The sequence below is a fragment of the Nothobranchius furzeri genome, chromosome 3 (assembly GCF_043380555.1).
Source record: "Nothobranchius furzeri strain GRZ-AD chromosome 3, NfurGRZ-RIMD1, whole genome shotgun sequence".
NCBI lineage: Eukaryota > Metazoa > Chordata > Actinopteri > Cyprinodontiformes > Nothobranchiidae > Nothobranchius > Nothobranchius furzeri.
The window spans coordinates 41,080,349-41,107,566 of NC_091743.1; the positions used below are offsets into that span (position 1 = coordinate 41,080,349).

The 27,218-nt window shown below is 43.7% G+C and overlaps 1 protein-coding gene across 3 annotated transcripts in view; it reads right to left on the reverse strand.

Annotated features, from left to right (window-relative positions):
* LOC107385841 (integrin alpha-5) overlaps positions 1 to 24,902 on the reverse strand; it is an 81,286-nt gene extending 56,384 nt beyond the window's left edge. The window contains exons 1-10 of one of the 3 annotated variants that reach the window (XM_015959981.3): positions 24,529 to 24,899; positions 9,620 to 9,744; positions 4,563 to 4,663; positions 3,059 to 3,182; positions 2,893 to 2,954; positions 2,774 to 2,819; positions 2,530 to 2,655; positions 1,119 to 1,163; positions 885 to 928; positions 693 to 749 (exon numbers count right to left, since the gene is read on the reverse strand). In XM_015959981.3, coding sequence (XP_015815467.3) covers positions 693 to 749; positions 885 to 928; positions 1,119 to 1,163; positions 2,530 to 2,655; positions 2,774 to 2,819; positions 2,893 to 2,954; positions 3,059 to 3,182; positions 4,563 to 4,663; positions 9,620 to 9,744; positions 24,529 to 24,728 — 930 coding nt within the window. In that variant the 5' untranslated portion in view covers positions 24,729 to 24,899. Of the gene's footprint in view, positions 1 to 692; positions 750 to 884; positions 929 to 1,118; positions 1,164 to 2,529; positions 2,656 to 2,773; positions 2,820 to 2,892; positions 2,955 to 3,058; positions 3,183 to 4,562; positions 4,664 to 9,619; positions 9,745 to 24,528 lie in introns of all 3 variants that reach the window. The other 2 variants (XM_015959983.3, XM_070549170.1) reach the window with 2 other exon arrangements.
* Between the last annotated feature and the right edge of the window lie 2,316 nt (positions 24,903 to 27,218).

Here is a 27,218-nt window from a genome sequence, read left to right on the forward strand (position 1 = left end):
CTTTTCTTTTTTCATTTTCCTCCTCTTGTGCTTTTCATCTTCTGTCCCCTCCACCACCACCACCACGCCAGAAGCTTTGCTCTCGATCTCTCAATCCCACAATCCCCCAGAGTCTCTTTTTCTCCTTTTTCATGGAGCTCAATATTAAATCCTCTGCAAACTTGAAGAACTTCAGGGGGTCTAAAGACTGAGACCAGCGATCATTTGAAAGCACCGAGAGGATTGCTCATGGACTTTTTTTCTCAGTTCATTCCCCACCATAAATGATGGATAAGGAATATATTATGTTCGCTTTGCACATGCTGTGAAGAATAATACTGAACACTGAAAAAAGTGGGAAACAAAACGGAATCATTGGATTCCAAACTGAATTAGAACATGCTAAAAGGCATTAGATAGAAAAATGCTACCTGTTAACCTCTTAAAGGTTTTAAATGATTTAAAAGGAGCAACTTCCACTCTGTAATGGTTCCAGTTCAAAAAGCACAACATCAACACTGTTTTACCTTCGTCTTCTTCTGGTTTTAATTGGAAATCTTTAGAAACCTTGAGTGGTGCACACTGTAAGCCTGACCTCCGACCCCACTATAGCCCTCCCTCTCACCATGGGGGCAAATTCCTTCCTCTCCAATCTTTGGTAGGTAATGCTACGGTAAATGTGCCAGAAAATCCTCCTCCAGATGTGCACGTACCTGCTCCCCAGTCAAGTTCAGCAGAGAATTCAGATCCCTCCCATTTAAGATGGACACCTAGGGTAAGAGAGACAAACTGGGATTAACCAACCAAATCCTTCACAAAAACACTGGGACCATTGTAGATTACAGGAATATCTGGCTATAGTTTTGGTGTGAAAAGTTGCAGATGACAAGAAGGAAGCTCCTTACTAAACCATACAGCATGAGTCCTTTTGGAACTCCTGTGATGAAATCTGTGAGGAGACAAGCGAGAGGCAAAAGCAAACTTTTTTATTTTCATTCTTCAGGCTTCTAAGTGCTCCTGCTTCCTGGAAGGTTTAATAATCCCCTTCCGCTACAACATAAACAAGTGCGCTGAGACCGTGCAGCAATCTGGACTCAGCCAAGCATTTTGGCTCTCTGTGTTGTAAATATGACCCTCACCTTCCTCGCTGTCCCCACTGAACTCCCCACTGGTGACAGAGTAACCTGGAGCAGAGACGTGGAGGGAAACAGGAAGTCAAAGAGCAGACATTGGGTTTGATCCCTGTTCAGACCAAGTTTATTAGAAAAACACATCGAAGCGATATATTTGACTCCGCTTTACTGGTTGATAGTAAAATGCTTGTGAGCTTTATTACTTTACTTGAACATTGATCTGTTACTGCAAGAACATGTTAGATGTCAACATTACCTCCAACATGAAGGTAAAAGTCTGGTTCTGGTGTATCGAAAGAGTAACAATGGCGTAGGAGATATGGGTTAAATCAAGCCTTCACTTCCAGTTTTACTAAACAAGTCAGAACCCAGAGATGAACAAATCCAGGGGAACCTGAGATAAAAAGTCCTGCAGCAGTGAGAGATGCCGACAAAAGTAGGGAACATGTCTGATGTTTGCTGAACAGGAAGTGGAAAGACACTGTTCTGTTGATGTACAAGAACGTTCAATGGAAATCTGCCCGGTGAGTTATGACGCGCAGCATCTTGAGACATGTCATGAGTTATGCACATGCTGGTAATAAACCAAAGGAAAGGTCCAGAGGAAAGACTTCGGCAGCTCATTTCTGAATTAAAGATTCATCTTTAGTTTTCTGGGTGAAAGTTGACAGTTTGGGATGAGGATGGGATCTATTTTTAGAGAGTTGGCTGTGGAAAGGACACAAACCCCAGGAGTCATGGACGAAGTCAGAAAAAACAGAAAAACTGGACATCATTGAAGTCCTTTTCAACAACATTTTGATGGATATTTCCAGAGATTAACAGAATAAACTGCACATTTTCTCTTTAAGTCTGGAGTCCCTAAACTGCTAATTAGAGTCAGAGTTCAAGTCTGTTTGAGTTAAGTCCACAATCTTTAAAGGGCAAGCCCGTGTCAAGTCTGAAGGTTTTAGTCAGCGAGTCAGAGACTAGCCGGGGCTTTTTGGAGCAAAGTCCACGTAAATGATCAGGTCTTAAGAGGGTGAGTTAGAGTCAAATCCTGAGTCATTAAAAGGTGAGTCCAAGTCTGGAGTGTTTAGAGAGTTAGTCTGAGTCAGGGATTGAGTCATCAGAGTGCAAAAACACCTCCAGTTGAGTCTTTTTAAAAGGAGCTTAATCAAGCCTGGATTAGAGACTGGCCAAGTGGACAGGTCGGACATCTTCAAGGGCTGTGTTGAAGTCAAGCCCCATGACGTTGTTTGCCCTACGTATGAGCAATTTGAATCCAAGTGTCACTCGAGTCCCAGTCTCTGGCTGACAGTTCTGGACTCGGACTCAGCTCTGGACCTGATGCACAGGTGTGGATGTTTAATAGCTACCTGTCAAGCCTCATTAACTTCATTAACAGATACATGTTTGGATCAAGTTGCTCACTCACCCAGGTAACTGTCATCGTAGCTTCCCTGCACCTGCTGGGTCTGAATCTGCCCGGCGACCGACAGCAGGAAGTAGGAGGGATAGTAGGCTTTAACAATCTCCTCTGTGGAGGCTGAGATCAGCTGGCCTACACATGGAGCACGTTTCAGCAGATTAACAGAGGACAATGAAAGCTTCAGCTTCTGTCTGTCAAATGAACAAAAAGCTGTTTTGGAAAATTCTGAAATATTCTCCTCTGGCCGCACCTTGCCAATAAAAGCTGCCAGGTCCTCCAAGCACAACTCTCCCATCCTGTGACACACAGCAGTAGCAAGAACTCAGACAGTGTCTGAATGAGGGGATAAAGCTCAAATATTTCTGCTACCTTGGTGAAGTCGGCGCTGAACCCCCCTTGACAGTAGCCCTGTCCAGCAGGGCCGTGTCTTTCTGCAAAGACAAACACCAGAACACGGGTAGCATCCATGAGCGTGTTGGTTAAAAAAAAAAACGTCAGTTAGCTAGTAGGCTACTGTGTGTAGCGGTAATTTCACCCGTTCGACATGGGGCAAATTCCACAAAGGTCTTGAGGCTGTCAACAGAGAGGTAGCAGGTTCCAGTAACATCTGAAAATGGTACGTCGTGTTCTGTCCTCCAGGAATATCTAGGAGCACACGCCTGATGGGAGGAAGAGGACGACCGTTAGGAGGAGAAACTTTGGGTTGACCTATAGGAATAAATCTGCCAAAGAAATCAAAAGTCTGAGTTTCAAAGTCTTTTCAGACAATTCACAGACTCGTGTCTGAATAGTCAACACGTTCTCACTCCCAGCGCGTCAAAAACAAACGCTTGGTCAGCCACCCTCCACGTCAGACCCCTGACGCCAAAAGTGCCCTTTTTCGTTACTTATGTGCGAAAAGGGGTTTTCCCCTTATTTGACTGCAGATCCCAATGCAGTGTAAAACTGAAGCGATGGGATGTCCGCAGCCAGGGCACCAAACCAGCTCATTGTACCTCACCTTAACCTTATCCTCTTATTTAACCTTCCCCTCACCCCTATCCTAACCTTAACCATCTTGCCAGCGAACACGTTGGTGACGTGTCGGTCGCTCTAAAAGTCGGCTCTATGAAGTGAACGGCGGGAGCCGCCTCGTGATTGGTCGAGTTTGGGCCGAGACAACGCGAGGGGGAGGTTTCAACTACCACGGTGGAAGTTAAAAGTAGAGGGTATGTGTAATCTCCCTCTCGCCAGATGGTATGTTCTAACGTTCCTCTTGGGCGGCAAATACGAAAATTGACAGTCAGACTCTGACTGTCAGAGTCAGAATGCAGGGGAAACAAACGCTTGATCGCAGTGAGAGTAACGTTTTAGGTAGCAAGAGGGTTAAGGTTAGGATGAGGGAGAGGGGAAGGTTATAAATAGTGAAACGTTAAGGTTTAGGTGCGGTTAAACGAGCTGGTTCGGTGCCGCATCAGCGGATATCTAATCATATCAGTTTTACGCTGCATTGGGATCTGCAGTCACAAAAGGGAAAAACCCCTTTTCACACATAAGTAACGAAAAAGGGCACTTTTGGCATCTGGGGTCTGACGTGGAGGGTGGCTGACCAAGCGTTTGTTTCCGACGCTTAGGGTGTGAGAATGTGTTGGAATAGTGGACAGATCTGGACACCCTTCACCTGTTTATGTAAAAGAGAAAACATCCGTGGAGGTTGTGCTGGTTTCCTGGGAGGGAGCATCATTCGCTGATGTGGAATAACCCCTCAAATCGAGACAAGGCCCCACAGAATGCCCAGATATCATCAGATGTAGATGACGTTTTTGTTTTTTGATGCAAGAAATTCCCCTTTGCTGTCCTTAGTTATTGTGGTCATTGTGGCGAGGGCTACAGGCATATTTTCATTGGTTTTTACAGCAAAGTGAAGAAATGAGAAAAACTTGGACGTCAATCACGCTTTCAAAATTCAGATTTTAAAATGTTCACTAGCCATAGAGACTGTTTACTAATAATCCTGACAAAAACAAACACAAACTGACCACTTATGGGAGTAGTCTTACCAAGATGTTGTCACCACGGGAACGCACAGTCGCTCCAAACCACTGATGGGATTTGAACTCAACCTGAGTGTTGACGTCATTTATGTAAAAATACTGATCGCCTGTAAAGAAAACAGGAAAAGCATTTTAAACGCTGCAAGGACGGAGGTTTCCATCGCAGCTCACGACTGATTTTTACATTGTCAGGTTTGGCCATGTGTTGGGACTTCATAAGAATATTTTACAGTCTTGTTTCAGAGCACTGCCAGCTCAGTCTGCCTACCACATCACAGCTGACATCAAACAGACACTCGGTGTTACTGTAACCCAAATGGCTGAACTTTATAGTCCCAGTCTGTTTTTAGAAGGAGGCCCTGCAGTAATGATGGAGAGAGATAGCAGGACTTCTGGAACACACGTATGAAAGTCTGCCTTACTGCCTGCAAAACACATACATTCAGCAACTTGAACAACATTTTAAAGATTTGCTACTTTTATTTTCCTGGAAAGCGTGACCTGGCTTCATCTAACAGCTGAATGAGAATGTTTGCCTTTAGTCCATGTGGTAAAAATGTCAGTTTGTTGTAAAAAACTTCTGTAGGGCCTAACTGTAAGATTTATACTTTTACACGTGCAGAGCTTCGGTAGCAGATTGGTAGCATTAAATGCAAATGTTAACATATTAATTCAAATTTAATAGCAATAATTGACCATATTTAGCTCCCCATTAAAATAACTTTTCACTATAAAGTTTTTTTTTACACTTTAAGCCCTTTATTTAGTTTCAGTGGTTCTTCAGCCAGAAAGTTCCACAACCCTGTGCAACACTCTGTAGCTCTCTGCTGACCACACACAGTTTTGTGTAGAACACTAGTGAGGTCTCTACTTTACGACAACAGCTGTTTACTGTGCCGGTGTCGGTACAAGATCTGCTCGGGTGTAAGATCGGCTCGGGGTCCTTCGACTGCCGATGACGTCAAAGTACGGCAAACCCACTCGGACAAAATACACATCTATACTGTTGGAAAGAATTTAGCAGTTTTGTTATTAAAATAATGTTTCTTAAGACCTAAGTTTGTGTTTATAATGGTATTTGTAAAATAAAACACTATATTGTATTCATAATGTTGAACTCCTCTTTGAGCACATCCCTTGAAGGATCATAGGTATTAGCAACATCTGTGAAATTGTATTTGCAGGAAAGAAGTGTGTCCCGTTTATTGAAGTATTTTGAGTTTAGAGTTTGTGACGTCTTGTCAATGCGTAGTTCGGTTACGCCAAGCCCCCACAATGCGGGTGAAAAATTGAGGCAAACCTGGAAATGAAATAAATTGCAGTTCCACCCTCATCCACTAGGGGCTGGTGTCAGAAGCGAGCAAATCCTCATTGACTCCCATGTTAAAAATACCAAATTCACAGCAGAAATAAACATGTTCACAGCCTGGTACCAGAACATGTTTTATGTTTAAATGATCTAGTTTACACTCATGACAACTCTGAGGGGGGTGAATTTTTTTCTCACTCTTCTGTTTAAGTGTATTAAAAGCCTAAAATTCTGTATAATTAATGAGCATCAGACCCACGTGACCACAGAGCTAGCTCCAGGGAAAGGCCTCAGTAGAGCCTTGGTCTGGCCTCGAAACTGTTCGGTCATTTTCAGTCTCTCAACTTAGACCATTAGTTGTAGCGTTTGTGTATTCTTTTTTGGATATTATTTGTGCAATTGTTGGACAAAATGACTTGCTGTGGCATTAATTGCACTAATAGAGCGACCAAGGAGTCTTCACTTCATTTTTTTCGGTAAGTAAAATTATATTTATGTATTTTAGGTCAGTGCCGAGCTGAGCTTAGATTTTAACATGTACTGTTTAACCATGAAATTTAAATGTAATAGGGTAAAACCCAGTGCATTTAACATAATGCTGCACTTTAGAAAATGGGTTGAAATATAACATGTCGGGGGAGCTGGGTTCCGACTATCGGCTTGTGGAGCTCTCGGGAGACCGACGTTTTCCACCCGGTTCTCCCCTCCCCGCAGCTCGGCGCATCTCTGTCTGATCGCGGCTTCTCTCTGCTACGCGGGCTGCCGGCTTGTGGAATTCTGGGATGGAAACCTTTCCACCCGGTTCTCCCCAGCGGCAGCTCTGCGCATCTCAGATCGCAGCGGCACTTGTCTGCTGTGCGGCTGCCGGCTTGTGGGGGTCTCGGAGACCTCTGTGTTCCACCCGGTTTTACCCAACGGTCAGCCCGGCGTATCTCTGACTCAGAAGCTCTGGTGTTGTGCACAGTTAACTCCGGGTGTAGCTAGGTTGCTACCTCCGTTAGCTTAGCTCCCACCTCCGCGTTAGCTTTGGGTTAGCTTCAGGTTAGCTTGTAGCTAGTTCGACCGGGTGTCGTCAGTTGATCCCAGCCTTACAGCCCCACCCTCAGCTACACCTCTCTTCCCTTTTGTGGAATTGTCTGGGCTTGACGGAACCTGTGACATGGTCAAAATGGCGGTGGTGGCCACCTCCCATTTCTCTTCAGAAATGTGTTATTGGAGTCTATGGAAACCCATTGTCCAATATTTATATGTCGATGGGTTACGCTCATAGCAGCTATAGCCAAAACTCTGGAGTTAAAAGTTTTCTGGCTTTACTAAAATACCTGTCTGTACTTATTTGATTGATGGTAGTTTTACTTTCTATTAGACTCCAAATGTAATCATTTGGCACGTTTCTAATTCATAATTTGTGACAATGTAATCGGTGATATTAGCATTAGCATTCCTATGGGTTTTTCCATGTACATTAGCATTGCGCTAACCATTCGCTGCCAAATTGCAGCCTTTGCGATTAGAAAATCTCCTTTTGTCACATCGCAATTTAATTGCACATGCAGTTAATCGTTCAGCCCTAATATACATGCAGCTTTATGCTAAAAGTGTATTTTCAAAGAGGTAATGATGGATTTCTTTGTAAAAGTTGTTCATCTTTCCAACAGAAAAATTTGCCTGGACCAACGTAACGTGATAACAACGTAACGCAATTACGTAACTTCCCTAAGGTTCATGTTCAGCCAGTCAACTACTTTGACGTCATCGGCAGTCGAAGGACCCCGAGCCGATCCTGCACCCGAACAGATCCTGCACCGACACCGGTAGCTAATATAAAGGATAGCAGTTGCTTTCTCATGGTCAGTAAGAAGCACAAGAAGGATGTGGTGTATTGTACTCTAATGGACATGCCGTTATGACAGTGATCACTAGGGGGCACTGGTGTCACGTGTGTTTCTGTTGGGGTTGAAGAGTTGAGGCAGAAAGTAAAAGTTTGCTGGACCTAAACAGCTGTGTCTCAGTGTTTATTTACCTGGTAGAAAACCCACAGCAGACATAAGGAGACTAGGTAAAACAACAACAAGAAGAAGAATTTAGCTTTTTGGGGATCATGCAGAGCCTGGATGTAAAAGTAATAGAGTAATGTCTTTGGAGGCAAAGCTAGAACCAGAACGCAGCCTACTCGACGCTGCGAAATCACAGGCTGATCGTGACTTGGATTGGTTGCCACTGGACTTGTAAGTAATACATTTTATTGTCCAACGCTGTGGATCTATTTACTTCGTGGCTTGTTTCCGTATAGTTGGCTCATGTTAGCATATTAGCTCATTGTTGCTACTCCGCTTTCAACCAGCAGGAGATAGAAGTTTAGCGTTGCTTTAAAGCCACTTTTTAGCAGTTTATTTGTGACTAAATAACCGATCGTAAATCCAAAATTAATATTTAGAATTTAAATTTATATTAGGCGGCATGACTGTCCGCCCTGGGACTGGGAGATTGGGGTTCATATCTCGGTCGGTTCATACCAAAGACTTTAATTGGGGGGGTTAAACCACCATATAGTTCCTGAGCACAGCCACAGCTGCAGCTCACCGCTCCCCGTGAGGATGTGTCAGATATGGAGATGTAATTTCATCAGTGTGTGAATGGGATTATAACTTTAAATAAAGCCGTTTTAAACAAAATATTTAGCTTACGTGCTAATGCTGATTAAAATAGATCCCCTGAATAATATCTTAGGGTCTTTTAAACGATGAGATTGTGTGAGTGTGTTTAACCATGGATTATTTATCATCGTACACGTGGAACATAGATAAATGGTCCATGGTTGAATGTACTTACAATCTGAACATCAAAGAGATGTTAGATAGTGGATTTCTTCACTCTTTGATGGCTTACTTTTATTTTATTTGCATGTTAGCTCAAACTTTTGTTGTATTCACATTTCAACATTTAGGTTGAACTTTATAATTACTTTCATATCTAAATATTTTAGCATCATTATTTGAAGTTAAGTGACAAATGAAGCTCTTTGTGTATCCCTGCACTGTCAATGCCCCACAGCATCAAAAAGTCTTGGTTTGATCTGAGTTTGTTTGGTTAATGAGGCGTTTGTCCTTAAGCACACCAAATGTGAGCAACTAAAGCTTCAGCGACACATTTCCGAGACTGTTTAGTAAACTTTCTGTGGGTGTGTGTTAATGTGCAGAGGCAGCTCTTGCTCTGCATAAACGGAGACTTGATATCAGCATGTCAGTGAATCAGATAAGTGCTACCCTGTCATCATCAAACGCTGGTCCTTATCGCTTCCTGCTGATCGAGCTGATTAATTTCCTGGCAGAGCCAACGGCAGCCTGTATCCTCTGGGGTCCTAGTCCAGATTATGACTCTGAGCTAATGTTTAGGACTTGAGGGTCGGCTAAAAAAATCAAAGCTCTCTGGACACAGTTTGGGGTGGGGGCTCATTAAAACTCAAAGGAGACATAAAAGGATAGTTTCAGTCAGAGCAGAGGACCACTGCAGGAGAGGTGAGATGGCAGCAGCTGCGCCTTTGACCTGAAGGTCAAGCACAGAATGTCACCTACAGCTGCACTCAGGCACTTTTATGGCTAGTTTGACACTTTTTACCACCAAACCCGAATCCACGGCAAAGGTGGCACGAATTCATGTAGCAATGAATTAGACCTAAAAATAAATGAGCTTGTTCCCTGTAGGACCCCTTGTTACAAATAATTCAGCCGTTTGCTTGAATTTAAGAACCTACCTTGCTTGTCAAAGTCAATAGAGCTGCAATTATTCTGGCTCCAGGGACACAAATACACGGCTCCTCCTTCTGTTACAGCCGGTTGGCTGGTGTTGGCTTTTGGAGCACCGATCAAAAGGCTGATGCTGCACAGCAGAGAAAACAAGTCATTAAACATGCAAGAAATGGTTGATTATGGAAGAAAATGTAATCAAATTAATTAGGGTAATATCAAAATGACAAGTATTTACTCATTAAGTTTTAAATATGAATACATTCTTCTTGGGCCAGAAACTGGACCAACTTCAGCCCTCTGTTGACCAGAAACTGCACTTAGTTTTGTAGCATGAGTAGGTTCACTAGTGAGAGGCCGCTACCTGCTTCATGCAATAGCGGTTTACTGTGCTCGTAGCTAACATGAAGGCTAGGAGTTAGCGCTTTCAGTTCGCTGAACATTGATAAAAAGCACAATAGGAGAAAGAGTTTTTCTTTTCTGACTTGGCTTTGTTTCTTCTGGACATGTACGTTTTTTTTTTTTAAAATAAAAATATTCTTTATTTTTAATCACATTATAAAACAAGTAAAAATTCACTAAGCCAGCAATTTTAGAACCAAGTTACAGTTTTTGCTGTGTGAGCCTGCTCCACTTGGTCTCCAGATGACCATTTGGGAAGTTGGGATAGTTAGCCACCATCAACTGAGGAGCAGGTTTAGAGATCTGCTGCAGCATCTGGTCTTCTGCTTGGTTCTGGTTGTCAGGCTCCTTCACTCGTCTGATAGCAAATACACCATACTGGATGGAGATCTCGTAGATTGTAGCAGAATCCTGAGGAATACCTATCTTAACGCTCCTGGGGACAGCAAGTCCCACGGAGGTGCGACTGGGTGCAGAGACGTGCAGCCAACTCCTTGCCTCGGAACCTTGATTTGGCACAACATTCCTTAGAAATGAACTCCCAGCCCTTAGTCCTGGAGATGCACTGTTGGAGTACAACCTGGTTGCAGGACCACGAGCATATGTTTGCATCTTCACAGACCCACGAGATCCAGGAGCAACTGGGCCAAATAGGAAAGCTGGTGAGTCCATTTCACTGAACTTGGTTGGTTTCTCAGCTGCAGACAGAGAAGCGGGACTGAAGGAGTAGCGTTCCCTGGAAGAACTCAGAGATGTAGAGTAAGAACGTGGCGAACCCCTCTTATCAGCCCAAGCTCTTTTTTCCAAGATGCTTAGGTTCAGTTTGGGCATTGGCCCGGAGTGAATCTGGGCGTCGTCCACTGGTTCTGGGCACCAAGTGACTCTTGACCATCCTTGCTGAACCCTGAGCTGGCTGGGAGAGGACTTCCAGGTAACTTCTAGTAGAGAGTCCTTTGCCAGAACCTTGTTTTACTGAAGGCCTAACATTGGAAAAGTGGTTTTTGATCAAATTTGGGGAAACAAGGACTCGTCTGACTTTGTTCTGGGGATAACTGAACTTTCTTGGTTCCTCATCCAGTAGCTGGAGGCCAGCATATGTGTTGCCATTTTGGAAGCGCTGGGCTTCTTTTGACAATGAACACCACACATGCTCTGCCTGAACCAAGACAATTAGCAAGGACCCCAAACCAAGTCTACAAGCCTTTCCCATGATTCTGCAGCCTGGTCAACAGAAGAGCAGCTGAATCTGGACACGTATGTTTATGTTTATTTATTTGGAAGACGCTTTTATCCAAAGCGACTTACAATTTATAACCTATAGGGCATGTTGTGATCTGTGGAGGAAACCGGAGTACCCGGAGGAAACCCACGCATGCATGGGGAGAACACGCAACTCCATGCAGAAAGGTTTCGAACCTGCAGCCTTGGTGCTGCGAGGCAACAGTGCTAACAACAGCGCCACCATGCAGCCCATGTAAGTCATAATATTTTCTGTCCAGCAAAGTGGATGTTTTAAAGGTGTGTGTGTGACAGTGGATCACTGCCACACCTACATACTGGACAGATCTACTGATCTTATAATTAGAATGGGACACATTCATGAGGTATTGAAGGTGTTTATTTGTATATTGATTAGCGGGTGACCCGGTAAGATGGGAAGTATGGTATTTATTGATGGGAAGAACTGAACAAGGAAAGGGCTGTGGAACAAACATTTGTATTTTGGGCGTGTGCTTACCTTTCCTGTTTCCTGCCAGCAGGTGTGAGCAAAATAGTCTTCGAGGGCGTATGGATCTTTTATAGGTTCCCGAGGGATATACCAAGAGGAGGATTGGAAGAGTGATTGGGTTATTTTAATATGGTGAAGTATTGATGTATGTTAAGCACTGCTTATTTATAGAAATGAATGTGGAATGTAGATATTTTAAAGTAACTATGATTGTGTATATATTTATTAGCTTTTAAATTTAGTGTTGAGGTTTTAGGTGATGGTTTATCCCAATCAGGGAGATGTATAAAAGCTGATGTTTTCACTGAGAAGAGGTGAGGTGTGTGGGGGATGTAGAAGTCTGTGCAGCAAAAAATAAAGTAAAGAACACCATTCTCCTGTCCTCTGGTTTGTGATGTTACTCTGCTAAATGGATTGCTTCCAAGGACTGGTGAGCCAAGATAACAGTGCGGTTGACTCTAATGGGTCACGCTGAGGTTTTCATTCAGGAAAATAGTCTCCTCCACCTATCTCCTGCATAGCTTCTGATAGAAAGTAGACGGTGAAACTCAGATCTACGTCGCACTGTGAATTAGCACTCCTGGATCGCCACGGGTCACTGCCCGCCAAGATGAGGAAAACAAAAATGGACCAGATTCCGACCCAGATGTTGATCAGTATTTTCTTTTTACAGCGTAGATAAGATGTCCACTGATGTCATTAAACGTTCAAATGTGACGCGCTGCAAGACGTCGGTTCAACTTTCACTTTCAAAGTATTTTCCAACCATGATGGGACGTCTCGGACTGATGTCGTTTCAACGGTCACCAAACCTCCAAATGCTTGCTGGGCAGTCACAGAACCCTCACCCTCCCAACGGCTGTCATGCCTAAGACACGCCTCCTCATATAGGAATGCCACAGTAAATGAGAGAGCACCAGTCGCCGTTTTCTAGGTCCAAACGTCTTTTGTTGTCCGTGACTTTAAATGGTGATTTTCTTTTTGGTACTCCGGTAGTTTGTCTTCACCTTGAAGTGGTAGCAGCCGGCCATTTCTCCTTCTCTGATGTTATTGAGTGGAGAACCTCTCACACCAGTGGTGTTCTGTTGCTGAATACGTGAGCGTGTAACGAGGGGAGGACCCAGGGAAGAGCAGGAGTGCGACGCTTCGGTGAGACAGACAACTGGATGTCCTGTCGCTGGTTCCGCACTGAGCCGTGCTACTGACTGAAATCTTTAGACTAATGGAAGAAAACCACTTTAATAATTTTTATTTTCTTTTTTTTTAATCTCCACAAAATATGTATAGCTATACTTTTTTAGAGTGTTAAGAGGCATGAGTTTATTTTTTTAAGCTAGCTTGTTTTTATAGATTTGGCTTCGTAGCTTCAGTCCTTCGTTTCAATGATGCAACATTGCAGAGTCCATTAGTGGGTAAATGTTGTCTGTTAAGTATCGACGTTGTTACATCCCTACGCTTCTGGAGCACACAGGTCTGTAACAGGTAATAACGTTTAACCCTTTGGCTGACATGGCAGGGATAAGCTGATGCAAAGGGAAAGTAAACAAAGCACTGAACAGCTTCAGAAGGAAACAAGCCCACTACAGTACTTGTGTTTGAGCACACCTATGTGAATACCAAGCAAATACACAAGTAAGTTTTAAAAACTAATTTACAGTTTTAGGACTGGCACTAAACTGTCCCAAAGCAAACTGCTAAACCAGCGACACCAGTGGCTGACGACAACAACAGACCCACCCCCCAGCATGTCTGGAGCACATAAGTGGAATATTTACACGGCAGGGTAACCTTTCCCTGTAAACCCTTCACTCCGCAGCACTGAGACGACCAAAATGCAGCTTTTCAATGGGCCTCTTTTTCAAAAGGCTTAATTACCCACCACCTCCTGTGATCTCTGCACGTGTGGATCGTAACTTAGACCTCTGAGTCCACCAGAGGCACCAGTAATGAAAAGTTAACAGCCAACAATAGCCTCCTTAACAACATGATGTGTATCTGTTGGATGATGTATTCATCTGTTGAGACTTGAAATCAGGATTCCTTTCTGTGAGCTCATGTTCAGGAGGAACATCTGCAAACAGAGGTGACTCAGAGGCCCGATGAGGTCAAACATGTAGCATCTAGTGGGAGACTCCATCCCTTCACAAAAAATAAATATAAACATTGTTTATTAGACCTGGTGTTTAAACTAAAACTGTAGACAACTATCAGACAAGTCAAATGCCTGCTGAGATCTTTACGACTGGTCTTTAAGCACTTTGAAGATTAGGAGACTCGTCAATGTCATTTTGAAAGTGGCATGCTTTCAGAGTCAGGATTTCAGCTCAACAGCACGTAACCCGTCTTGGTTATTGGATTTCACACCGAAATGTTTTCACACTTAAATGGTAACAATAGCACACATCCAGGGCCCTTCTGGTCTCCTGGAGGTCTGCCACGTTTGTGGAGAACTTTTAAACTTCCCAAGTTTAAAAGGTTTTTGAGAGCCAGAGCTTGAGTTTTATGCTTGGGGTTAGAATCAGGGGAAAGGCAGGTGAGCATGCAACTGGTACTGTAACGCAGGAGAAAACAGGAAATGTTCTTTCACCTGGTTTGGTCAAAAATATGAGACTCTTTTATTGGTCGTGAGTGAGTAGCTGACCAGTGATGGTGCTTGAGATGGTACCACTGGTTGGGTTAAGCTCCATCTGTCTTGTAATTAAATGAACACTTACAAAAGGCAAAAAACGATCGTGTATATCTTCTGCACAAATCTAAACAGCTTCAAAGTGAAACATCTGAACAATAAGCTGTGCTGAATGGTAGCATGCCTTTTGATGTGGGGGTGCAGCTTAGCACTCACTCATTATCAATAGCTGTTTGTCTGTTCTGTATACTGAAGGTCTACATCAGGGGTCTCCAACATGTCGCTCGCGAGCTACCAGCAGCTCCTGACGCACTACTTGGAAGTAGGGCTAGGGGTAAACGATTATTTTTAAAACGATTATTCTGATGATTATTTTATCGAATAGTCGACTATTCTAATGACTATTTAGACGATTAATCTAATGATTATTTTTCTATTGCACAATTAATAAAAACAAGAAAATCTCAAATAAATTCCTCAAAAAAATTGATAAATTGGTACTGTAAGAGAATAAACACTACAGTCCTTCCATTTTGTATAACGCTGCTTTTATTGTGTTGCGGTTGTTATGTTCTGGTGACGTGTAGAACTTGGGAGTGCAGGCTGCTGCCTGAGAGGTGGTTGGAGATGGAGTGTCCTCATGCTGCTTTGTTTTGGTCACTTATGTGTGTGAGGCGAGTGGTGTTACGACCCTTCCTGGGGAGTTTGGTTCGTGTGCAAAAAGGAAGGGACCAAAGGCGGAGATCCCAGGGGGAATGGGGGGGGGTCCCCCCCCCCACACACAAAGTTGCCCCCCCCCCCCTCCCCCACAAAAGTTATTACAAACACAGAAATGCTATCAGTAAACCTGTATTGTCTTCTAAAACCACAACGTAAAAGTTAGTCTGCAAATACAAAACAATGTGTTTTTAATTGTTGAGAAATTATAGCCCCCCCCCACCCCACCCCCCACCCCCCCCCCAATTGTTCAAGTTGGTACGGTCGGTCCACACACGCTGTTTCCAACGGGTGGGGCTGCCGGCTCTGCCCCGCTCACAGCTTCACAGCAACCCGCAGGCTCACAGGAGGCGGGAATCAAAAAGCCAGCGGTTTCCAGCAGTAAGTCATTTATCACACGCTTGTTCTACAAACTTAAATATGTATGTCAGATGTGGTCATAAATGTCAAACATAGACACCACAAACACCCAGCAAACAGACCAGCACGGAGGAGAGACTGCTACCACCAAAACAGCTCTCCTAATGTCTGAAAGAAGCTCCTTAATGAAGGGAGAAACGCTCCCGGTGATTTTCTACATCTCTGCAATAGAGACGGAGCAGCGCATGACCCCGGAACTTGTTGTCCGTTGCCGGGAGACGAAGCCGGGCAAAACGGGAAAGGAATCTAGTAGCGGACGGACATTGTTCCGGGTCTTCGGTAACTGGCGGAGATATTAGTGAAGGCGGAGAAGAGGGCGAACTAGAAGAAAAACAGGCAGATTCCTCCTCTATTTACAAACTCCTGTGGATGCAACAAGTGGGCGTGGTGCGTCGACTACCGGATCTGACGTCGACGAATTTTTAAAATCGAGCCGTCAATGCCATCGAGGCTTCGCTACAGCTCTACCTGGAAGTGTAACCGGCGAGCCGTCCCGCGTGACTTCAAAATAATTAAGGAGGAATGGCTTTAAAATGTGATGGCTAGCTGTCTTTGGTTTCTGTAATTTCTAATCTAAAATTAGCTTTTTGTGGAAGCAAAATAAAAATCTGATTATTTTGGCAAACGCGTTCAAGTCTGTGGAAACATGCAGATTGATCGTGGGAGTTACAGCACGGATCCCCATTTCTGCAGATGAAGACGCGCTGGTGAAGAAGACGGGGTAACATCGGTCTGACCTGGTTTGGGTTTAAGGAGCAGGAAAGCATCCTTAGTAAAATATTTAGGGTGAATGTAAAGTTGTATATGCGTCAATAACTCATTAACACTAATTAAATACAGTTCGTTTACACATGATGAACACGTTTCCGAACTTTCTGGACATCTTCTGTGATTTAGTTTCAACAAAGCTGTTGCAGCTGATTAGTAATAAAACACGAATGTGAAAGCGCTCTCTCTCGCACGCGCGCGCGTTGCACAGCCGTCAGACCTGTGGATCAGCTGATGGTTTCAATAATGACCCAGGACACACCGACGGGATTGTACCACCAGGTTGGAACACCTTAGCATCCTCGTGGCGAGGTGGTTGGGGAGAGGCGGGTCTAGTGTCATCGTCACAATTTCATTGAATAATTGTTCATGTTTTCCCTGCTTATTCAAGTTAAGCTTAACTAGTGAATGACAGCGTGAGTTGGTGTGTTTTATTGTTGACAATCATGGACGTAATTTTAACTTTAGATGTGGGGGGGAAACAACCAGTATGAGGACCAGAGGTGTGTGTGTGTGTGTGGGGGGGGGGGGGGGGGGGTATCTTTACAGTATGTTCTAATGGGAAACAGGCTTCAACACAAACGATTGTTTTCCGCTTGGTCCTAGAGCTCAACCACTGTCTATTTAATATAATGTAATATTGTTTTTGGATGGTAAAAATTTGGCTTTGGAAAAAAGTGGGGGGAACATGTCTCCCCCCCCCCCCCCCCCAAAAAAATTACGTCCATGTTGACAATAAAACAAGGTTGAAGATTTATCCTTGTTCTCTGCCTGTTGATCTGCTGATCTGTGTGTCTGACGACTGCGCAGCATGGGGGAGGTTCAGACTCGTGTTTTATTCCTGAGCTCTAATGTCGCTTTGTTATTAAAATGGGGGAATCAGCTGAAACAGGGGGTCTGTGCTGGCAGGGGACGAATTACACAGAGGCTTCGGGAGGCCCCAAAGTGCCTCGATACAGCCCTGCGTGTGGGACTGAGTGTTGAAGGTGATCCGAATTGTATTAAATATATAAACATTACAAGGTTATAACTGATTGCTTTATAAAGATAAAATGAGTTATGATGCAGCAGAGCGCGACAGGCACGAATAAAGCACAGAAAGTACCAGAAAGAATTTGAGCGGACCCGAATAATCATGTGTTAATTACATTTTTGGATGGCGGCGCTTTGAGAATGTTGTGGCCATGTGCAGGACGCAGCTGCCTGGAGCACATCACCGATAAGCGCTCCGTCTCCTCTCTGCTTACAAAAAACCCCCGGTACGCTGAGTCCATTTAATTCATGTAATATAGGTAGAAACGATATTTTTTTCGGGCTCTCACGGAAACCCGTGATGCCAGAGGAAACGAGATAGTGCTAAACACTAGGGCTGTAGCGACGCCTCGATGACGTCGACGGCTCGATTCTAAAAATTCGTCGACGTCAGATCCGGTAGTCGACGCACCGCGCCCACTTGTTGCATCCCCAGGAGTTTGTAAATAGAGGTTGAATCTGCCTGTTTTTCCTCTAGTTCGCCCTCTTCTCCGCCTTCACTAATATCTCCGCCAAATACCAAAGACCCGGAACAATGTCCGTCCGCTAGTAGGTTCCTTTCGTGTTTTGCCCGCCTTCGTCTCCCGGCAACGGACAACAACTTCTGGGGTCAGATGCGCTGCTCCATCTCTATCGCAGATGCAGAAAATCACCGGGAGCGTTTCTCCTTTCATAAAGGAGCTTCTTTCAGACATTAGGAGAGCTGTTTTGGTGCTAGCAGTCTCTCCTCCGTGCTGGTCTGTTTGCTGCTGGGTGTTTTTGGTTTATTTAAACTTGGTAACTTGAACTTAACGTTGGTAAAGCTACTGTTAGCATTTTCGCTAACAGCTTCTTGCGTTTGGATAAGCTGTTACGTTTTGGTTTAGAGTTTATCTTTTTTGTGGTGCAGATCTCCCTTTTATTACATTTAGAGTGTTGTGGGTTTTCGGTTTAGTTTAAAATATCACCTTGAGTTTGGTTTAACCACCCAGTTTAGAGTTTGGACCTTTGGAGATTCTTATTTTGGTCCAGAACCCAGTAATCTGTGCCCAGTGGGACATCCCTAGTTATTTGTACTTTTGTTTTAATTCCCCACAGGCAGAATTAGTTTTATTATTCCCAACCTGTGGATGGAAAGATTTTTTTTTTTTGTAGTTGTAAATAAACCTGATCATCATTTTAACTTTTAAATCCCACATTATTGTCCCTTCCTTTTTGCACACGAGCCAAACTCCCCAGGAAGAGTCGTAACATCACTCGCCTCATGCACATAAGTGACCAAAACAAAGCAGCATGGAGACACTCCGTCTCCAACCACCTCTCAGGCAGCAGCCTGCACTCCCAAGTTCTACACGTCATCAGAACATAACTAACCAACACAATAAAAGCAGTGTTATACAAAATGGAAGGCCTGTAGTGTTTATTCTCTTACAGTAACAATTAATCAATTTTTTGGAGGAATTTATTAGAGATTTTTTGGTTTTTATTAACTGTGCAATAGAAAAGTAATCATTATATTAATTGTATAAATAGTCATTAGAATAACTTAGGTGTGTTCTTGCTGTGTCTTTGTAAATCCATGCTTTCGTTCTTTTTTAAACACAGAAACAGTTTTGTTTACCTGTTTGTAGCTACGGTTTCGCCGACAGCTGCCGGCTTCTTCAGGCTGACGCTGATGGTGGTGCTGATGGTAGCTACAAACAGGTAAACAAAACTGTTTCTGTGTTTAAAAAAGAACGAAAGCATGGAGTCATTAGAATAGTCGACTATTCGATAAAATAATCGTCAGAATAATCGTTTTAAAAATAATCGTTTACCCCCAGCCCTACTAAACACCAGTTATCGTTTTCTACGTTAGAAGGTTGCTACAAGTCATGAAAAATGGATTGAAGCTCATTTGTTTTCCAAATTTGCTTTTGCAGCTTTAATGACGGAGTTCCAACTGCTCATGATGCAGCCCCCTCACCGTGTGAGAATGAGTCATGGTAACACAGCACTCAGTGCTGGTGCTGAAAGTCGTCATCCTTCATCTGGGTGTGTCCTGATAGCCCCCTTACTTGGCAACAAAAGCAATAGTTAGGTGCTCGGGAACACTTCGTCCACACATCCGGATCCAGGCCTTTTCTGCCTGGATGTTGTAATCATTTCTGTTTGACATATCACACATGATCATCTCAGGATGGACTGATGAGCCCAGAATCACTTCCTGTTCACTATCATGGTTACCAAAGAGACCACATCAACAAATTCAAACAGCTTGTTGCCTGAAAAGCAGCTACACTAATAGTTCTGTTGGCTTTACAACTTTTATTTAAAGTTTTTTGTTATCAAATGTTTTGAAATACTGATCGTGTTCCTGTTTTCTACCTTAATCACACACCAGCTAACTGACACGATGAATCGTGGGATGAATGTAACAAATAATGGCCGTTTGTTAGTAGCTAAAGCACAACTTGCCGTGTGTGTATGTATTACACTAGTATGTACCTATGCTAGGTTGGACCCCCTTTTACGCTCCAGAACTTAAAGGTTGAATATGGAATGTCCATCCATTTTCCATCTCGCTTGTCCATGCAGGGTCGCAGAGGGCTGGTGCCTCTCTCCAGCATCCTTGGGGCAACAGACAGGGTACACCCTGGAAAGGTTGCCAGTCCATCGCAGGGCAATGAGACACATAGGACAATGATGCATGCACACACTCACACCTAAGGACAATTTAAAGAGGCCAATTAACCTGACAGCCATGATTTTGGACTGTGGGAGGAAGTCTGAGTACTCGGAGAGAGCCAACGTGTGCACAGGGGGAACATGCAAACTCCATTCAGAAGGACCCCAGGCTGGGATGTGAACCTGGGACCTTCCTGCTGCAAGGATACAACACTAACCACTGCACCACTAGCAAAGTATCAAGGAGCAAGAGCGATGTTAACCATGTGGCAGTATTTTTAGTTGCTCAGTGCACCATTTGCCACGCACAAGTTTCCCATGGTGGAACAGAACTGGGAAAATTGAATGTGTCCAAACTCATTGTGCGTTTGAAGCAGCGCCACAGAACACTGCATGAGGATTTTTGCAGTGAGTGAAACAGAAACGTAGGACACTCAACTTGTAGCAGTTGGTAAATAGACAATATTTATTTTCTTATGTCCCTGCCCTCAGCTGTTCCTACCATTTGCTGACAGTAAAACAAGTGAAGTTACCTTGAATTAGTATTTAGCACTTATAAAATACATCTTTTTGTTTGTTTACTTAAATTATTTTTCAGAATCTTTTAATTCATTATTTGTTTCTTTATTCATTTGTTTTACATCCTGTTTAAGGTTCACAGGTTTATGCAACCAGTAGTTAATAAAACTTTGGTCGGTATTTTCATACTTGCTGTTATTGGCTCTTGTTTTCCGACTGAGTAATATCACCTGAGCAAACCTTTCATACATTCCACACTACGAAATAAGTAAAAGCATGTATGATTGTGCTGATATCGTATCGGATTGATATCGGTATCGGTCAATACTGAAGGCTGAAATATCGGTATCGTATCGGCATCCCTAATTGCAGGTTGTTGTTAACGGTCCACTCAGCACAGCGAGGCTGGTGCTGTGAAAAACGGTGGGCTCGGCAAGTCAAGCAGCTGCTTCTGAGCCCAGAAGATGTTATCCTTCTCAGAAGAGGAGCAACCATAAAAGATCTAAAAAAAACAGAGTTTAGGTGAAGCCTACCGCAGATGGACCCAAATAAAACAGTTCACGTATCGGCAGGGAACCTGGTATCCCGACGGCTGGAAACCTTGTTCTGTTGTTGCAACTACAACCTCCACACACTAGATGTCACTTTGGGGTTCATGTTCCATAATCCAACTTTAATTCAAACAAAGTCTTGTAAATATTCCTCAGAAGTTCTGATCATTACAGACATGATAGCATCGGCTTCATGTTGAGAACCTCACATTCCACCACATCCCAAAGCTTCTGGACTGAGATCTGGTGACTGTGGAGGTAGTTGGAGTCCAGTGAACTCATGGCCATGTTCTGGAAACCATTTGGAGATGATCTGGGCTCTGTGTCGTGGTGCATGATCCTGCAGCACGTAGCCATCAGAAGATGGGTTCATTGATCATAAAGGGAATGATGTTGATGCTGAACAGGTGATTCAGCAGGTGTGCTGGAGCAGGTAAACAACTAAAACATGCTGGATACAGGTTCTCGAGGACCAGAGGTGGGAGTGTTGGTTTATATCATGGGGATGAAAAATGCTCCGTTTATATGTTTCACCACAGCGCAGCAGGGGAGCTCATCTCAAGTCTTCTTCACCACATTCATGAACACATTAAATAGTTACCAAAGGGCTGGTTGATTAAAGGAGTGCAACACTGAAATACATTTTTAATGATTTCTGATTATAATCGGTCACTCTGAGTTTTTCATGCAGGCTGAACATGAAAATAGTCTCCTACACCTATCTCCTGCATTAGCTTCTGATAAAAACAGACGGTGAAACTCTAGGATTAGAAAAGCCTGACAGATCTACGTCACACTGTCACTAACATTCATGGACTTATCCATCTGGACTCACGACGGGGAAGGCTGTTGTTGGTTTAGCATCCAGGAAACAGCAGAGAACATCTCAACTAGTAGAAGCTAACTGTTAGCATTAGCAGCTCCTCCACAAAGCAGAACCCCTCCAGCACTTTAAATATTTGTGCAAACAATCAATTGACCAGGTGTACATAATAAAGTGACTGAGTTTAATGTGCGTTTGATGACGAGGCATAATTGAGACTGGCATCAACTTGAACAGAAAGAACTACAGATTAATAAAAAAGTAATATTCCTCATTTAGGCACCAGGAATATCTACAACCGGTATTCCTAACGTGTCTTCAGGTCCCGTCTAAAAAGCTAATTTGATGAGTCTGAAGTGATCATTCCAAATTCGTATACCAGAACATGCAGCTGTTTCTGAAAACCTCTCTGCAGCATGCAGAGGTTTGCACATCAGCAGGTCTGCCATTTCAAAATGTCCCTCATCACCGGCTGAGTACTTGCCCTGAGAAGACTTAAACAGATGTATAATTATTTCCCCACAAGACCTTGCGTGTGGAGGCACCACCTTCCCACACTTGCTGCTTGCCACCGAAACTCGACCTTAACTGAACAGTCCAACCGGAGCAACATTAGCTGAGTGCTCCATGCAAACAACACAAAACTGTCAGATATCATGACAACGAACAACAAAGTCCCATCATCATCTTCCTGCTGTTTACCCACCACTAAACAACAGCTGGACTCACATGAAGATGTTCAGCAACAATCATGAGCTGCCAAAACCCATGAACTCCAGACAAAGCATGGCATTGTTCAGTGTAGAAGCTGCAGCAAGCAAAAAAATGAGCTGCGTCGGAACAACCGGGTTTAAATTGGCCCGCAACATGCCTCCTGACCACTGTGAGCCTCATGAAGCAAGCCCACAGAGTTTAACCAATCAGGACAACATGTACAAAGACATTACAGCAACAAATGAGTCTGTCTCCCTGTTTCACTTGGTCTTTACAAGCTACGGAAGCCTCTTCAAGGGTTAACAGAAGCCATGAAGCTGCAACACATCTGACACGGCCAACATTTCTGTCAGCATCTAGAACAAGATCTTAGGTGATGCATTACATCCTCTGCGGTTCCACAGCATCTGCGAACAGCTGGACAAAAGGGTGCTCGGCTGCACAAGTTAAAGTGAGTCTGGCTTTGTCTGCAGAGGAAAAGCGGCCATGCAGCTGGATGGTCCTGCTACCAGCATGTGTTAAATTCTTCCACTTTGATACAACAGACGGGTGGGATTACATTATAAGTACACCACAGACATATTGTTACTGTTTTAAATATTGTTATAGATATTAATCATGAGGCTCCTTTTTTTAAATTATTTGTTTACAAACATTTCAATAAAGCAAGATTGAAGAATTGTTTGGAGAAACAGATTATTTCTGATGGGATTGATAGGCTAATGGCTAGTGTGAGAGAACAATACCAAAGTGCATGTCTACACATCTTAACAAACTCCCCAAAATTAAACAGCAGTTATTCTAAAAACCATGGTAGTGCCCTCAGTTTTAGTTTTCGTGGTTATTCACACTCACCACAGGTTACAACAGAAGCGCTACAGCTAGCTGCTGCTGTTTACACCTGCAAACAAAACTCTGATGTGTTCATTTTATTTTACTGCTGTTTCCTGTACAATGGTCACAGGGAACACAGATATTGGGCAAGAAGTGACTAGAAGTCTATATCAATATGCAACTTTATATCAATACTCATGAAGCTCCATTTAAACAACCACAAAGGTCTTTTAAAGAGTGGAACACCCCTTTAATCAAGACCATTTGCAGTGGTCTCTAGTAGGAATTAATACCTTGCGAGTGGTACTCTGGGGGGAAAAAACACCGGTGCACCATTTTCAGGAACTAGCAGTGAGCCACATCACAAGCTGTAAAATGTCAAATGTTTTCAAGTAACTGCTGTACAGCATGTCCTCTAAACTTAGAAGGCGAATATTTTCATAATCATTTAATAAGATTTCTTTAAACCTGTTTTTCTCATGGATCAGTTAGGATCCCTGGGGAACCATGAAGGCATCATGTGGTTGATCAACTTCACACATCATTCATACAAATGTTGGAGTCTGATCTACGAGAGCCTCCAGTTAGAGGAGAGTTTGATCTGAGTCACTCAGCAGACCTTCAGCTCCCAAATAAAAAGAATAGAGGCAAAGAGCTGGAGCTGCTTTTCTGTGGGTTACCCCTCCTCCCCGAGTCTCACAGACTCGTGTGTCTGTTTCCAATCATACACTGGAATCTCTCTCTCTCTCTCTCTCTCTCTCTCTCTCTCTCTCTCTCTCTCTCTCTCTCTCTCTCTCTCTCTCTCTCTCTCTCTCTCTCTCTCTCTCTCTCTCTCTCTCTCTCTCTCTCCCTGTGTATGAGGGAGTCAAAGTGCAAATGAATGATATGGGCTGTATTTCAGGTATTTGCATAATCACGGTAAAATCTTCGAATGCATTGGTTCTGCAGAGTCAGCAGGAGTTCTGCTTGTTTTGGGTGTTTATTTTGTGAAACCACGCACGCGCCACAGAACCGGATTTAAAGGTAAACTGAGAACTCATGCTGAGTCGCGTGGATGCCTGTTATAACTCGAGTACAGATGTTTTAAATCCCGACTAGAATAAACACCCAGGCTCTGGTGAACCTGGAGACCTTACCTGGACGCGCTGCTGAAGAACTCCACAGAATAACCGAAATAACTCCCCCGGGGTCCCGTGAACACCACGCGCGTCTCCACGTCCAGGTTAAAGGCGGCACAGAGCTGGACCCAAAGGACCACTACAGGTAGTATCAGAACGGCGCGAAGCTGTCCCAGCAGCCGGTGTGTAGGTGGAGGTCCAGGTGGGAGCGCGCCCATCTTCTGCTTTCACGCAACGGCCACGCCGCAATACGCATCATCCGTGCTGGTCCTTTTGTGGACAATCTGGGGCCTTAAACATAAATCTGCTTCCTGTAAAATAAAAATAAACCCACTGCAGCTCCAACAGGTCCCGGGTGGAGGTCCAGAGTGAACGGTTCAGGGTAAGCAGAGAGGGAAATGCTGGGAGAGGGAGGGAAGGAGCCGGGGTGGAGCTCTAAGTGTTCCCAGACCATCTCCAGTCTGAGAAAGATCAATTTACTGTGATTTAAGAGACAGCGCATTCACACGCATCACTCATGTGAGATATTAATGGATTTGTGTTTATGTTTTGGCCAAAACCTTTTGTGTGGAAATGTGTGCCCAAAACAAGTCTTAATGGTCTCCTCCTGTCTTACATTTACATTGTTCTTACTGTTGCTTACAGATTCTGGGCTAACTAACTAACTGTCACGTTGTGGGGAAGTTTAGGACCCAAATATGCAGATTACCCAGGATGACGAGGCAGTAGTTAGTAAAAGTAAAAATCCTTTATTTTAGGAAGAACAAAAAATAAATCCAAATGGCAGCGAGCCAAGAATCCAAAGTCCTGGAGCACAGGACACCGAAAGCTCACTTAGAGCACCAAAGTCTAGGAACAAAAAGTCCTGGGACACAGGACACCGAAAGCTCACTCGAGCACCAAAAACCTGAAAACACAAAGCTCACATAGAGCACAAACAACGCTGACAACAATACAATGGTCCGACACCAAACAGAGACAACACAGGGCTTAAATACACAGGGAGAACAATTAAGGAAACAGGAAGCAGGTGTGTGGAGTGAGGGCTGGAGGGAAGGCAGGTGACAATTGTTTACCTAAATGGGGAAACAGGACCAAAGGAGGACAGATAAACCTAAAACTATAAACACAAAACTAAACCTAAAGACTGAGGGAAGGACTCACACACAATAACACACACATACACTCACACACACATACACTGAGCTGGGGAGTGGACACACACACACAGACACACACACACTAACACACACATACACTCACACACATACACTGAGCTGGGGAATGACACACACACACACACCGAGCTGGGGACAAAGAGGCTGGAGTTACAACTGGAGGGGCTGAGGATGACTAAATGTACACCGGACCTGAGGGAATTATATGAAGGGCTACAAACAGAAGACACATAAATGAGACACAGACAAAGGACACATGAGGGCGCTATGAGACACAGAAGGGAATCTAGAGAGGGATGGAGAAACATCAGGAGACACATGAAGGAAGACGCATCATGACTAACTAACTAACTAACTGCTAAATTATTGCATTAGTTATGTTCTTATAACACTGACCAAAGTCAGGCTGCCACAGGGTCTTCTGAGACTTGCTTAAGGGTATAACAACAGACACGGACGAAGTCTGGGTAGCAACCCAACAGCTAAAGAGCAAACTCCTAGCCCCTGAGCCTTTGTCAACCCTTAAACTTCTTCACACACCACACAGTTGTGGCTTTAATCGTATGAAGAGACATCCAAAAGCCAACTGCACCAATAAGGTGTATAAAAAAGCTGACCCATGTTCTGATGATTCTGCTGACAGTTGACTGATGAATGTTGATGAGGTCTACATCCATCCTTCTCATCTGACTTGGGGATCTATAGGCCCTGTACCAGAAGACCCAAAGTAACATCTCAAGTTTGAAGGGTGCCCTGCTCAGCCTTGGAGGCTACACAAGTTTCTATTCAAGCTGATGGCTAAACTGAGCTAGCCAACCAGGAGCTGGAAACTTCCCTTTGTTCAGTGACTTCCAATCCCACATCTGGGAACAAACTTGGCAGGTATGGAACCAGACTGAGAGCGTCCTGCTCCTGATTGAACAACAAAATGTCAGCCTCAGTGACAGTGTAACATCCAGAAAGGGTCAATTTTGACCTATATATTGACCGCATAGTGACCGGTCACCTACAGACGTAATTCCACTATCTAGGTGGAGTTGCTACTCTATCTTCTAACGCCCAGAAGATTCTGCAGTGCTTGTTGACAGTCCATGAGGACAAGATTGTCAAACGTATCTCACACTGCGGGATTCCACACTCTGAATGAAAAGTGAACTTTTACAACTCAAAAGTAAAATAATCATAAATAATCATATGGTTGAGGTAGCCAATTGGCTCCTTGGTTTGAAAACATTGACATATATATATATATATATATATATATATATATATATATATATATATATATATATATATATATATATAGATATATATATATATATATATATAGATATATATAGTGGGTTTCCATAGACTCCAATAACACGTTTTTCAGGAAAATTGGGAGGTGGCCACCACTGCCATTTTGACCGTGTCACAGGTTCCCAGACAATTCCACAAAAGGGAAGAGAGGTGGAGCTGAGGGTTGGGCTGCAAGGCTGGGATCAAATGACGACATCTGGTTGAACTAGCTAGCTAACCTGAAGCTAA